The sequence below is a fragment of the Neltuma alba genome, unplaced genomic scaffold (assembly GCF_004799145.2).
Source record: "Neltuma alba isolate B1F8T4 unplaced genomic scaffold, ASM479914v2 tig00012148_pilon, whole genome shotgun sequence".
Taxonomy (NCBI): Eukaryota; Viridiplantae; Streptophyta; class Magnoliopsida; order Fabales; family Fabaceae; genus Neltuma; species Neltuma alba.
Window position 1 is genome coordinate 28,675 of NW_021636697.1, and position 13,356 is coordinate 42,030.

A 13,356-nucleotide genomic window follows, 5' to 3' on the forward strand; every position below is an offset into this window, starting at 1 on the left:
GGGGTGTCTGTGCGTGCGGTTGAGAGGATAAAAAGGTTCATGAGTTGGAAATTGGTAGAGAGGATGCGATGATGAGATGATATATATACGAGATTTTGACATTAAGATGCATGTCTAGTAGGGAATCAAGCAGGCACGCAAGGTTGATGGATCATAACTTGGATTTGGAATATACTAATACTACTACCAGTTTTTGAATCAGGGGTTTGCATTCGCACATGTTACATATTTTAATGCTAATTGGATTAGTGTTGAAAGCGTGTGAAGGCGTCAAAACCCAACACAACACGTAATTCTCTTTTTCTCTTTGACTTCTTTAAGGATGATCAGTGATATGTGGCGCGAGATGAGAACAGGGACGAGTAGTCGTTAGCTAATAATAACAAGTCTCCTTAACCCGCCCAATCCGTATTAATTCCATTCACCCTCCCCTTTGTCATAATATAATTGTCACTTTTTTTTTTGATATAAACCATCCGGTATGCGCCTTTTCTGGGCCCCAGCCTCTTTGGGCCATTGTACCCGAGCGATCGACTAGTCCGGATTCGGGCCGGGCGACAAGTAAAGCCCCCCGGTACCCTTTTTAACAAGTGAGGATTCGAACCCCCACCCTCAAAGCAGAGACTCGCCTCACTTGGCCTAGCAGTCACCACTAGGCCAGGAGTATTCGGTATATAATTGTCACTTTTATAATAAAGCAATATCACATATCCCATTCATTAATTATGTAATCCATCCATATTACCCCATTTCTAATTATTCAACTCTCTTCAATTGTCTCTAGTAGCAGTTGCCATTCCTGGCTTCCTTGTTCTGCAGCTTCTTGTCTCACTCCTCCTTTATTTTGTTTGGGGTTTGGTGTTTGGTGCTTCCCTTCCATTAATTGTGGTATTATTATTTCTTATGCTCTACAGTATGGATTTGAACTACGCGCAATTTCACACCGGGAAAAAACAAAAGTGTACGAGGCATGAGTTTAATTAATGATGAATTGTGGGGCCGGGTTTAATTAAAACAGAGTTATCAGGAAGAAACAACTTCCTAGAATTGCAGGTGACGAAAATTCAACACGGCAGTATCTAAATCCGGACAGGATTTTCCAAAGACACAAAAAGCTGTTGACTGCTGAACCCGACCTCTCATGTCAGCTGCTTTTAGAACCTTTTGGCAAGACGCCAAGGTGACACGACTTGCACTTGTTCAAACGCCTCCATCCCGCAAATTCTGTGAATCTCTGGTAACTGCCCGAAATGCCCCACTAAACAACCCCCACCCCTTCCTTATAGATTGTTGACTCGTCTCGTGATGGGGGCACCGGCCAACGCTAGCCGGCTAAAAATTCTAGGCTTATCAATTATCATCCATCGCCATTTATATATAACCCCAAACACGAAGCACACAAATATAATACTCGTTACTTTTCAATTCATATATACAGTACTGCACTGTGATATCACTGACTGACACCCTTAGCCCGCGCAGCACGAAATGCAAGGCCCGTCTTATTCCTCTCCGTTCTCCCCTACGAGTTTTAAAAGGATAACCATAAGAGCATTTAATTTTTGGGAAGGTTATTGGCGATGCGACTATATTGGTCGAAAAGGTTAATTAAATTTAGGGTTAATACAATGATTAGTTCTTACACTTTTCATTCATTTTGGTTTTGGTCCCTGAAGTTTGGAACCTCCAGTTTTGGTCCTTTAAGTTTGCTCTGTTTAAAACGTTAGTCCTTATATTTCTAAAAGGATTTGGTGTTTCCTTTAACACTGTTAAATATGCTGATCTCAGACAATCACCGCGCTATCACAAAGGAAACTGTTATATTCTTGAACTGACCGAAGGTCAATGTTGTCATCGAAGGTCGCTTTTGTCGTCGACATTGAGAGTTAGGACAAAGCAAAGCGAGGTGAGGCGCATGTGAAGTCTGAGAAGAGGACAGAGCAGAGAAGACCAAAGATCAGTTCTCGAATATGTATTCAAGAAGACCAGTTCTCAAATACGTATTCGAGAAGACCATTTCTCTAATATATATTTAAGAATATAGTTGAAAATAAGCTTTGAGTTAGAATGCGCGGTGATTGTCTGAGATGAGCTTACTTTTTTTTTTTTTGTTGTCAAATGCGATTCCTCCTTCACTGTCGTCGCACCTTGATCGGTCAGTTCCCCACCCCCGGCGACGGCCAGCTCAACTCCGGCGACTACCAAGTGGGACCACTTTTGACCTAACCCTCTCCTTTTTCTTTTTTCGATTGCAAAGAATGGTTTTGGCCTTCGACTTGGGTATTACATTTTACCGCCTGTTCCTTTCTCTACCATTTTTTTAATTGTCAAATTTTTTTTAATCTTTTATAAGCCACCTCAGCTCGTCCACTTGGTTCCATATGAGCATATTTAACAGAGTTAGGGACATGTCAGCATATTTAACAGTGTTAAAGGTGACACCAAGTCCTTTTAAAAATATAAAGACTAACGTTTTAAACGGAGCAAACTTAAAGGACCAAAACTGGAGGTTCCAAACTTCAGGGACCAAAACCAAAATGAATGAAAAGTGTAAGGACTAATCATTGTATTAACCCTTAAATTTAAATCAAAGCATGGTGTTGTATACGCGCAAGGTTCGATAAGGCTTCTGGTCACAGCTTGTGACCACCGCCCCCAACACATACTTTTGGAGGAGACTTTGGTGACTTTGTTGCGGCGCTTCTTCCACGCACGCCCCTCCCACTCTCCAACAAGTTTCGTGGTCCTTGTTCCTCTTTTTCCACAACCACCTTTGCTTCAAGAAATGCTCACTTTTAAGATAAAAATGAATGTTACCTACTGCTATGGATCATAGGGCGCCTAGGATGGCGAGTTGCCAGAATAATTGATGATACAAGGAAACCAAATCCGAAACTAATGTACAGATTTACTGTCGCTTGACAAAAGATGGAAATTGTGTCCACATATGAATATATGTCCACGGTGCTGTACCTGTGCAGGCCACAGTATAGTCAATGGAAGTGTGAAAAATGAATGCGGTTGAATGTGGTGCGACGTGGATCTGAAAAAGGTGGATGTGCGTGAGAGTGGGTGGGACGATGAAGATGCGTGGAAGTTGAATTATGAGATGGTGTTTTTGGACATTGGAGACCGACATACACGCAAGTAACGTGAAAGCGGCCGGCCCCTGGCCATACTGTGCAATTCTACCTTGTCACTTTTGTTTGCCTAACCCGACATACACACATCGATGGAGACTTACTGAGGGGCCTCTTCTCTGCAACTTGGACCGTCTAGTGTCTACGTGTTGCTCCCTATTATATGGTATTCCTGTGTTCACCGGTCGGTCAGTACTCAGTATAGTAATTGACCATCACTCGGATATGCATGACCAATCAAGCTACTTTCAGCTCACCAGCCCATGTCCTGTTCCTTCTTAATTTCTCCCTCTCATTATTAATGCCCCTCTCTCTCCCCTAATGTGCTGCAATCATGCCTAAGTTTCCGATTAATCAAATCTGATGCATGCCCGAGTCTTTCTCTTCTTTCAAAAAGATCACAGATATAATAATAATAAAAAAACAAAACTTTGTTCACAAGACCGGAGTAAAAATCCCAACAAAATTTAATTGTCAATCACTGCTAACTTCGAAGGTGAACAGTATAGAAACGTAATATTAACGTTCGAGTATTTATAGGCAAACATCTCGCATGTGGATTGTACCTGTCCTTTGCGCTGTGTCAATGAACGGTGATTATTGAAATGCTTATTTGTTTGGCGCAGCAGAACATCCGTTTTGGAGCAGGAGTTAAATGAAGTAATCGACGTATTATTTGTTGCCAGGAAGAAAGTTGCTAGGCTGAAATGGTGTATCAACAATATTAACCAGAGATCTACTTGTATGCTCATGAACATTTGAAGATAGATAATTTCATGTTTACAAGGGGAGTGTAATTCTTCTTCATTGTAATATTCAAAGACATATCCAGAGATGACTGTAATTGTGGTAATGGGTATTCTCAAGCTTGAGCTTGAACCCTGGCGTCACCTAGGCTTTTTGTAACTACATTGAGCGAGCGTTGTCGGATAATATTCAGCCCAGCGGCTTTAGCCTGACAATAGCTATATCTGTGATCTGATCACGGGTCTGCTTAGTTGTGGCTTTTTGGTTCGTCGAAGGCCCGACTCTTATTCTCTTCACACGTTCATTTTCGTAGCCGGACTATACAGAAAAAGGCAAGTGAGAGGAAATGAATGAATTGATTAATGCCCCTGTGCCGTGCTCTGCCGAGAAAATGCCACCAGTCACATAATTTATGGCCTGGGTCCGTACATCGCACTTGCTAATTAGCTAGGCATTGATACTAATTTGATGGTTAAGGGTTTGGAAAAATGGGTTAGAGCAAGGGCACTTGGCCAAGCCTATCCCGGGGAGAGGTGTTTTTTTTGGGGGGGGGGGGGTTCAAAAGCTGTGTTTATACGGTTACTCGGAACAAGAAGACCCAATCCTGAAATACGAGCCTCCATTGATATGGAAAATAGAAAACCAGAAACAGGCAAGGCAAGTGAGGATTCCGCAGGTCAAGAAGCAAATAAAATAAACTTGAGAGCAGGGTAAGAGTTATCCAACATCCCTCAACTCTGCATGCCTCTTTTTATTGGACCCGGTCTTCTTTTTCTTTTCATGTTCTTGTATTTTGACAGTAAGTTTTATTTTTGTGATCTATTATTTCTTGTTCTTTTATATATATAATTTTGTTTTTTTGCAAATTACCTTTATAGTCAAAAAGTTACGGGACATAGGAGATCAGGTAGTAAATATCAAATAATAGATAGATTTTAAATAAGTCCAAATCATGAGAAATAAAGAGTTTAAATATAAGATATATGTTCAAACGTTAAATTGGGAGTCATGCAACTGAAGCACTTGAAACTAACACTGGAATGTTAATTTTCTTTATCTAAGTGAAGCAGGTTTGTATTTTCTAGATGGAGTAGGACTAACCATCACAAACTTCATCGAATCAGATGAATGGGCCTCCAGGGACGAGGCAGTGTTTGGGCCCGGCCCAAATATGACGAAAGACCTTTTAAGAATTAAGAGGGGGTTTCTTTGCGGACTTGCGGTCAGTCACCCAGTAGGTTACTCCCTACATTTCACAAGCTATTGGCGCGAGGGTCTGTCATTGGTTTTGGAGGGAAAAGGCAGAAATGGCGGAAGATTACGAGCAGGACGCGGGGCAGGTGGAAGAAGAGTTCGCCGTCTGGAAGAAGAACACCCCTATCCTCTACGATCTCGTCGTTTCTCACCCACTTCAATGGCCTTCTCTTACCGTCCACTGGGTCCCCTCCTCCCCCCAGCCCCAACCCCACTCTTCTTTCAACCTCCACAAGCTCCTCCTCGGTACTCACACTTCCGAAGGCGTCCCCAACTTTCTCATGATCGCCGAGGCTGCTCTCCCCGTCAACACATCCGATGCCGTCGCTAATGTCGATTCCGAGAATCCTGCTACCCCTAGGGTAATTTTTTGTGTTTGCCTAGGTGTTGGCATATTGCTGAACTGCTTTATGCGCACCGAGTGTTTGATAAAATACGTCAGTTTGACTCAGCTTTACTTTTTCTTCTTAAATCCTTTTATAGATAGAAATCACTCAAAGAATTGCCGTTGACGGCGAGGTGAACCGAGCGCGGTGCATGCCGCAAAACCCGAATGTTATTGGCGCTAAAACTAGTAGTTCCGAGGTTTATGTGTTCGATTCTGGAAAACAGCTCGGGAAGCAGCGGGCGCTTGGCTGTGACCCTGATTTGAGACTGAGGGGTCATGGCAAAGAAGGATATGGTTTGTCTTGGAGCCCCTTTAAGCAAGGGCACCTTTTAAGTGGTTCCCATGACCATAAGATTTGCTTGTGGGATATATCAGCTTCCCTTCAAGAGAACGTGCTTGACGCAATTCACATTTATGAGGTAATGCGGAAACTTCATGTTTATTCGTTGATATGCAGAACTGATCATCTTGCCATATTGGCTGATACTTTATTACGAATTTGGACTCATGACTGTTACTTCAGGCCCATGAAACTGTGGTTGAAGATGTATCCTGGCATATGAAGAATGAGAATTTATTTGGGTCTGTAGGAGATGACTGTAAGTTGATTATTTGGGACTTGCGGACAAACCAAGCCCAGCAATCAGTCAAAGCACATGATAGGGAGGTAATGCAGTTAACATATCATTCTGATGGAGTCCCTTATTCATTAAGCATGGAAAATAGGTTCGAAGTATAAATCATAATCTGAAGAAATTAGAAATCATGCATAATGTGTCTGAGAATTTGTTCTGGTATGTGCACTTCTGTTGCTCGCTTTACTCAGCTGTTTAGTTTTGAGTTCCATACGCTGTCACTTGCTGCTTCGTTTAAACAATATGTTATGGGATACAAAGGGTTGTCATTGTACTCGTCCACCTCCCTCATGATTCATGATTAGAAATACAGACTGTGAGAGTTAGAGAGAGGCTGCGAGACAGCTGACCGGAATATGATTTGTTGCTGATAGTTATATTATTTCCACTTTCTCTTCTGATTCAGGTGAACTTTCTCTCTTTCAACCCATTTAATGAATGGATTCTGGCAACTGCATCTTCAGACTCAACTGTTGGTCTCTTTGATACACGAAAGTTGACAGTGCCACTTCATGTACTAAGCAGTCACACGTAAGTCCTTTGCCTATGATGTTGTGTTTTGTTGTATAATCTTCGAGGGTCCTCTTCCTGCCACACCTCTATTCTAAAGATATGGAGAAAGGTTCTCAGTTTCAGTCTTCATTGGATTTCTTGGTCTGAGAACAAGGTAGCTGACTAACTTGCCAAGTTTAGCAGTAATGCGATGTGCCATGTCGGTGGGGTCCAGTGCCCCCTCCCCATTTCTTTCTATTGTTGAGCATGATAAGTTGGCTTGTAGAACCAGTGTGGGTTAACTGCCGCCCTTGCCCCAGAATTTCTTTTCTGTTTGCAATTTTGTTATATGGAATGAATCTGTTATTTGGCCGCCATAAGATAAAAAATAAAAGATATAGGCAAAATATATTCATGCAAGCGAATTCCTCTGCAGCTCTTTGTAGACACGTTATGCCTATTGTTATTTGAACTGTGTGAAGGTGGTGTCAGGGCTTCGCTGGCCATCTCCCCTCTAATGCGTGGGGTTTGTCAAATTGTCATTAATTCTGGGGTCTCTAGACCTATGACCCTGTCATTGGCCCATGTCAAGATTGTGTTATGGGTCGAAACTGATCTCCTTGGATACTATTTTATTACATGGTTCCTGAGTCATAGCCGAGGAAAAATCGATCTTATCTGTGCTGATCTGGCTTGCTATTAAATTTGTGTGCAGAGATGAGGTATTTCAAGTAGAATGGGATCCTAATCATGAGACCGTGTTGGCATCTTCTGGTGCTGATAGAAGGCTAATGGTGTGGGACCTTAACAGGTATTTTAAAAGATAACGGACTCTTCCGAACTGTATTGTTTCTTTGCATCCGTCACATGCACGTTGCATTGATTCATGGCAGAGACGTGCGCAAATAATAGAAATTAACCTTGTAAATTTCGATTTTTTTCCCATGACAACAGAGTTGGGGATGAGCAGTTAGAAGGAGATGGGGACGACGGGCCGCCTGAGCTTCTCTTCTCTCACGGAGGTCACAAAGGGAAAATATCAGACTTTTCGTGGAACAAAAATCAGCCATGGGTGATCTCCAGTGTAGCTGAAGACAACTCTTTCCAGGTTTGGCAAATGGCCGAGAGCATTTACCATGACGGTGATGACGACGACATGTGGACTGCTGAGGGCGAGAACTACGCATAGACCTTGTTCAGAGGCAATGATCTGTATTCTCGTTTTTACTTGTATCCAATTTGCATTGTGCCCGACTTCTGTTGGCCAAAGGAAAATTCAACGTGACCTGATGATCGTACTCAGTTGCAATGGCCGTTGGCAGAATTATCTTGTTCATTGTATGCGTTCTCATGATGGCCTCAAATGTCGTGGGGATCCGGTCTCGTTAAAAATATTTCTAACCTTGTAGGGATGTTTATAATAATTTATGTATAGTTTAGTAAGAAAAGAGTATGGTTAAAAATATATCAATCTTTTAACTAGTTTTAAAATGAAATAAAACCTAGAACCCAAAAAAAAATCGAACGGAGGTAGTAAATTGGATCGTCTCTGAAAATATAATAATAATAATAATTAGACTAAAAAGCAGTTTATAAAATTGAAGATTTAAACTAAAGTTAGATGATCAAACATTTTGGCTGAGAGGAACAAACGAATCGTCGTTAATTGATTGGAGATCCGGGGGCAGAAAAAATTGTTTACTTTAAGAAGTCATTAGAATACTAATTTAACACGTTTCTATTTTAGTTTTGTTAAACAAAAGCTAGTTAATGCTTTTCAGGTTCTCTACAGGCCAACATAGACAATAAGACATGGCGTCTTACCAAATATGATCAGAGTTGAAAGAAGCAAAATATAAAATTCAAAATTTGCCATTCATTTCATGCTCACATAACTTTCACCAATAGCTTACAGGGTCATTCATCTTCCCATCAATCCAAGTGTTCGAACCAGGAAACAGGCAGATGTGTACTCTCTTTCCATATTCAATCCTTCGTTAGTCTGCCCAGTACGGATTCCGGAAGCAGGCTCCTTATTCTCAAACAAAGTAAACTAATGTGCCTGCCTTTTAGCAGACAGCAAATTTCCATATGCAAAAACCAATTAGAGGACAACAGTTTCTTCATAACACAAATCAAGCCACCTTCCTTGTTTCACTTAAAAATCAGATTTCTGATTAAACAAAGAAGTTTGTGTCCTTCCTGTTCCGAGGAAATAGTATGGAAAGATGAAACAAGCGCCATCTTATCGAAATTGCCAGACTGCCAGAGTTCGTAAAGTGTGCAACGTCACCAAAACATCCTCATGAAACGTTAAGCACAAATCACGACCACCCAAGGGATCCAGGCACAAAAGACATGCTAAGAGTTGAAAAGAAACTTAATTTCATAAAAGAACACAAAGTCCGTCTCTGCCATGAGCTCTGCTGGCTACAGATCCACTGCTGTTTCTGCCTAACAAACCATCAACGTGGGATATGAGATTAACTGAACTACATCAATCTAGGCATACCCAGCAGAGCTAGATCTTCCATCTCATAACAGCCATCCCAAGCCGATAACCCAGATGGGGGCCAAAAAGAAAGGAAAGAATTTTTCAAACGAAAAAATGAAGATCAGATCCACAAATTGACCTGATGGACAGCTGATGCTGCAACTGTAAATGAGTTATTGGCAGACGTTATGTACTGTGAAGACGGTGAGAACTACCATCAAATTGGCTCTTCAACCAGCTCTTGGGGCACAGGCACGGGTTCCCCCTAAAAAAATGAAGAGTGATATGATCATTAGAAAAGAATACTGCCCAAGAATTTGCAATCAAACATATCAGACTACTGCTAAAGGGTTTAGCATGCCAATTCACAAAAAATACTCGCCAAAACATTGAAAAGGATACATCATCAGAGATAACTTAATGAAGTTAGGAAGAAAGATGCTCATTCACATCTCTCTTCTCCTATTAAAGGTTTTCCAGCAATATATGATCGCAGTCATCAATCTTAAGTAGCCAAGGAACCATGCAAACTACTAGCTGTACTATTAATATCAGCACCTAACTCATAAGACTTTAGCGATTATTCTAAAATCTCCCTTTGCTGCAGAAATTCAAGATTGCCTCACATAAAATCTAGCAACCACTCATCAACATCATAGTATAACAACAACAAAGCCTTATCCCACTAGGTGAGGTCGGCTATATAGATCACATGACACCATTGAGCTTTATCCAAAACCAAATCTTTGGATATACTGTTAATTGAAAAATGAGCTCAATGACTTCATTAAGTGTTGTCTTTGGCCTTCTTCTATTCTTTTTTAGAAGAGTCCATACTGTTTGGTCAACTCTTCTTACCGGCACATCCAAAGACCTCCTTTGCACGTGACCAAACTATCTCAAATGGATTTCTACCATTTTCTCATCATAGCATAACAATTATTAGGAATTTTAATACTGACATGATATACGTTAAGGATTCCAGTAGGACTAACTGATTTTTCATAGCCCTAAACTATATCACCCAAACCAAAAACAGGCAGTTGGTCCGGTCACCCCACACAGCAAATCATGCATCTCTCAAGTGCTCTCTCTCTCTCTCTCTCACACACACACACAACAAACAAATTCAATCTAGAATGAAAGAGTTAACAGGCTTCACCTTTGCTTTTATTTTCTGTAGAAGAATTGACCTTAGGCACTGTCTGTCCAGCTCCACAACCAGGAATATCCTTAAGCCCTATATTATGGCTTGCTAGGCACTGGAGACTCTCAAATTCACAACCATTAAACCCTTGCCCATTTAGCTGCGGGCCTTCAGTAGTCTCTCCTTCTGCTCCAGGACGGAGGCAATAGGCCAAATCATTACACTGCATGTTACAAGGATTCAACACATAAGAACCAGACAAGCTTGGATTTGGTGGATTTGAATTAGCTGATTTCTGATATGGAAATGAACCAATCTCCCCTTCAATTCTCCCCCGAATATCCACAAGCAAGCACTTTAGCCTTGCAATTTCAGCCTCTAAAGCAGCCTGGCCTTGCAACTTCTTCATCAAATGCTGATTCAAGGCCCTCAACTTCACAGCCTCATCCTCCAGTGACGCAGCACGGGCTTTCTTTTTCTCACGATATTTACGAACTGCCTCACGATTACCAACAGGACGTTTTTTTGATTTCTTTTCCACTGACTCTGCGGTGTCATCAGTCCCAGCCTTGTCTTCAGCAGGGGCGGGGACAATTTTGGTGTGCACATGATAACAAGTGTGGGTATGTGAAAAATCGGGGCCGGGGGGATTGCAAGTGTGGGTGTGAGTGCAAGCATGCGTATCCTTGAGAAGTTCTTCGAAGAAACTATCCATTGAGCAACTGCTAGGAAGTTCGCCCACGATGGGGCTCGAGAACACTTCACCGTCGTCCATCGAGCGACAGGAAATTCCAAATAAACGCAGAGTTGGTGCTGATTAGGGGGGAAAAAGGGAGATATTAACAACAAACATGATCGATCGAAGACCTTCGAATTCGATTCCTTCATAAAATCAATAGCATTCAACTGATGAAAAAGGGGAGCTTCATGAAAGATACAAATTAGCAAAAAGAAAAAAGAAATAAAGAAATTGATAACGCATCGTAAAATGTTTATATAACAATTAAATTAAACGTCAAGAAGAACTTTGTAGACGTGTCAAAATAACGCCATAAGCATTCAACATTTTGGACGCTACCCGGATTAAATTCCACAGCGGCCACAACCAACGTATTCAATAAGCAACAATCAAGTAAGAAATGAAATATTTGCTCAGTGCGAGTTGTAGGAAGAGAACACAAAAAACGGCACAATTAATACAAGAAGCAACTTAATTGATTCGAATATGTCCCAAACCGAAGAAACAGGCATCGTGAAAACCCTACGAAGATGAGCAGGTTACGAGGAGGCACGAGACGAAGGGGAAGTGGGTAGTGGAACCGTGAACCCTAAATTAAAAAGCAGCATCGCAGAAAGCAAAAATAGACGCACCAAAGCAAGGGGCTGGATTAAGAGACTCCACACGATTGCTTCCAAAAGTCACAAACTCACAATTGAGAGTCACTGGCTCAGCAAATATATAGGTACTCAGAGAAGCTGCTTGGATGTTCCAGTCATGGCCAATCAAAATTGTGCATCACTATGAATATCGATATGAGGATCATCGTCAGTATTTCTATAGAAGTTGCCGGGAAAAAAACAATTGTACGCGTCTAAATTTACCATCTCTTGCCTCACTGCCTCAGGTGGCAAATCATTTATTCATTTGGTTTAAAAACAATCATTCGTTTATAAGTTTTAAATTTCAAAAAAAAAAACATGATTTATTTTATAAATTTTAATTTGGATTTGTCTTAACATTTAATATATTTTTTAATGTTTTTTAATTATTTTTCTCTTGTCACATTGTTTCACATATTCTCTTTCATTTTTTTATTTATTATAAAGGTATATTTGAAAATAAAAATATATTTTTAACATATTTATTATTTATAATTAATTTTAATTTATTATTTATTATTTATAAATTAATTATTTAAATTTTATAATAAAAACAAAAGGGAGTATTTCTTTTATCCTTGGAATTCATCGCTCCATCCATAGTGGAAGAACATTTAGTTTTAGTTTTAAAAATAGAGTGACAATGGGGTAATAGTAATACCACTCACGATTGATCCTGCGCCAAATCATATTCGGACGGTGAATTTGATCCTCTTGCTCAACATTTAGGTCCTGATAAGAAGCTTTAAAAATAAAAAAGTAAAGATTGGGGTTGAAATTGAAAAGAAATATTTAATGAGTACTTTTTTATTACATGAAAATAGTTAATCTTATGAAGATGGGTACCACCTTCTCTAATATCCTACGGTCCTTAATATAAGACTCATTTAACTAATTTGATTAGATTAAAGAAGTTAGGTAAGTTAATTAATTACAAGAAAAGTGACACATTTTTCCTAAAACACCATAATCATTTTTCTTAATATCTTTCCCTCTTCTACTTGATTATGATTGAGGGAGTATCCATAGGGTAATTTAGAGAAAATTGATAAATATGAGAAATAGGTTTTATATTTAGGACCAAAACCAACTTAAAAATTGGGTCTTATATTAAGGACCAGAGGAGTAGTATTTTTGAATCCCATATATACGAATTTATTTAATTCCAAACAATCAATGATATTAAATTTTCAATCCAATTTTTACCCATCATTTTCAGGACTTGCTGCAAAACCCTTCTTTTTTTCTTTTTTTTTAGCTGAGCTGCAAAACCCATCTTAGATTTCAACAATTTCAATGCTCTGGATACCCTCTTTTTATCCGTAGGATTTAAAATCATGGCGTTATTATTGGAGGAGAAAGCCATGTGTCGACGAAAAGAAGTAGCGGATAATTTGAGAAAGACGCTAATAAAAGTCGCAAATGGCTGCTTTGCTTTTGTCCCCTAATAAATAGCTGGAGATGAAATGATTATATTCAACACGTCTTAGTTGAATAAAAATAATGCAAGAATAGAGATAAAAAATTGGACGAGTATAATAATTATGATAAAAGAAAATAAAGTACTTAATAATGTTTTTCATAATTAGGATTTTAATATATTAAGTATAAATATTAAAAGGAGAATTGCAATTAGGTTTCACCAAAAATAATTAAATACAAAAAAATCCTTTAAAATC

The 13,356-nt window shown here is 39.8% G+C and overlaps 2 protein-coding genes across 3 annotated transcripts; one reads left to right on the top strand and one right to left on the bottom strand.

The window, feature by feature from the left end:
• Positions 1 to 5,141: 5,141 nt before the first annotated feature.
• LOC114723599 (WD-40 repeat-containing protein MSI3) lies at positions 5,142 to 7,992 on the top strand. Its single transcript, XM_028909797.1, has 6 exons — positions 5,142 to 5,503; positions 5,625 to 5,948; positions 6,053 to 6,196; positions 6,571 to 6,695; positions 7,372 to 7,467; positions 7,611 to 7,992. Exons 1-6 carry the CDS (start codon positions 5,195 to 5,197, stop codon positions 7,843 to 7,845), a joined length of 1,233 nt encoding a protein of 410 aa, XP_028765630.1. The 5' UTR covers positions 5,142 to 5,194; the 3' UTR covers positions 7,846 to 7,992.
• A 518-nt stretch (positions 7,993 to 8,510) lies between these two features.
• LOC114723671 (basic leucine zipper 23) lies at positions 8,511 to 11,839 on the bottom strand. Of its 2 annotated transcripts, XM_028909897.1 has the most exons (3): positions 11,669 to 11,839; positions 10,313 to 11,110; positions 8,511 to 9,415 (listed from the first exon to the last, which is right to left on the bottom strand). In XM_028909897.1, the coding sequence occupies exons 2-3, from the start codon at positions 11,070 to 11,072 to the stop codon at positions 9,381 to 9,383; spliced, it is 795 nt and encodes a 264-aa protein (XP_028765730.1). In that variant the 5' UTR covers positions 11,073 to 11,110; positions 11,669 to 11,839; the 3' UTR covers positions 8,511 to 9,380. The 2 variants fall into 2 exon arrangements, with proteins under 2 accessions (XP_028765730.1, XP_028765731.1); XM_028909898.1 differs by lacking the exon at positions 11,669 to 11,839 and having other exon boundaries at positions 10,313 to 11,626.
• Between the last annotated feature and the right edge of the window lie 1,517 nt (positions 11,840 to 13,356).

Bases quoted from the DNA above. Each gene is read 5' to 3' on its own strand.
- LOC114723599 (XM_028909797.1), top strand. From the start codon at position 5,195: ATGGCGGAAGATTACGAGCAGGACGCGGGGCAGGTGGAAGAAGAGTTC. The intron at 5,949-6,052 runs GTAATGCGGAAA...CTGTTACTTCAG, and splicing joins ACGCAATTCACATTTATGAG to GCCCATGAAACTGTGGTTGA. The intron at 6,197-6,570 runs GTAATGCAGTTA...CTTCTGATTCAG, and splicing joins TCAAAGCACATGATAGGGAG to GTGAACTTTCTCTCTTTCAA.
- LOC114723671 (XM_028909897.1), bottom strand. From the start codon at position 11,072: ATGGACGACGGTGAAGTGTTCTCGAGCCCCATCGTGGGCGAACTTCCT. The intron at 9,416-10,312 runs GTGAAGCCTGTT...TCATTTTTTTAG, and splicing joins TACAGAAAATAAAAGCAAAG to GGGGAACCCGTGCCTGTGCC.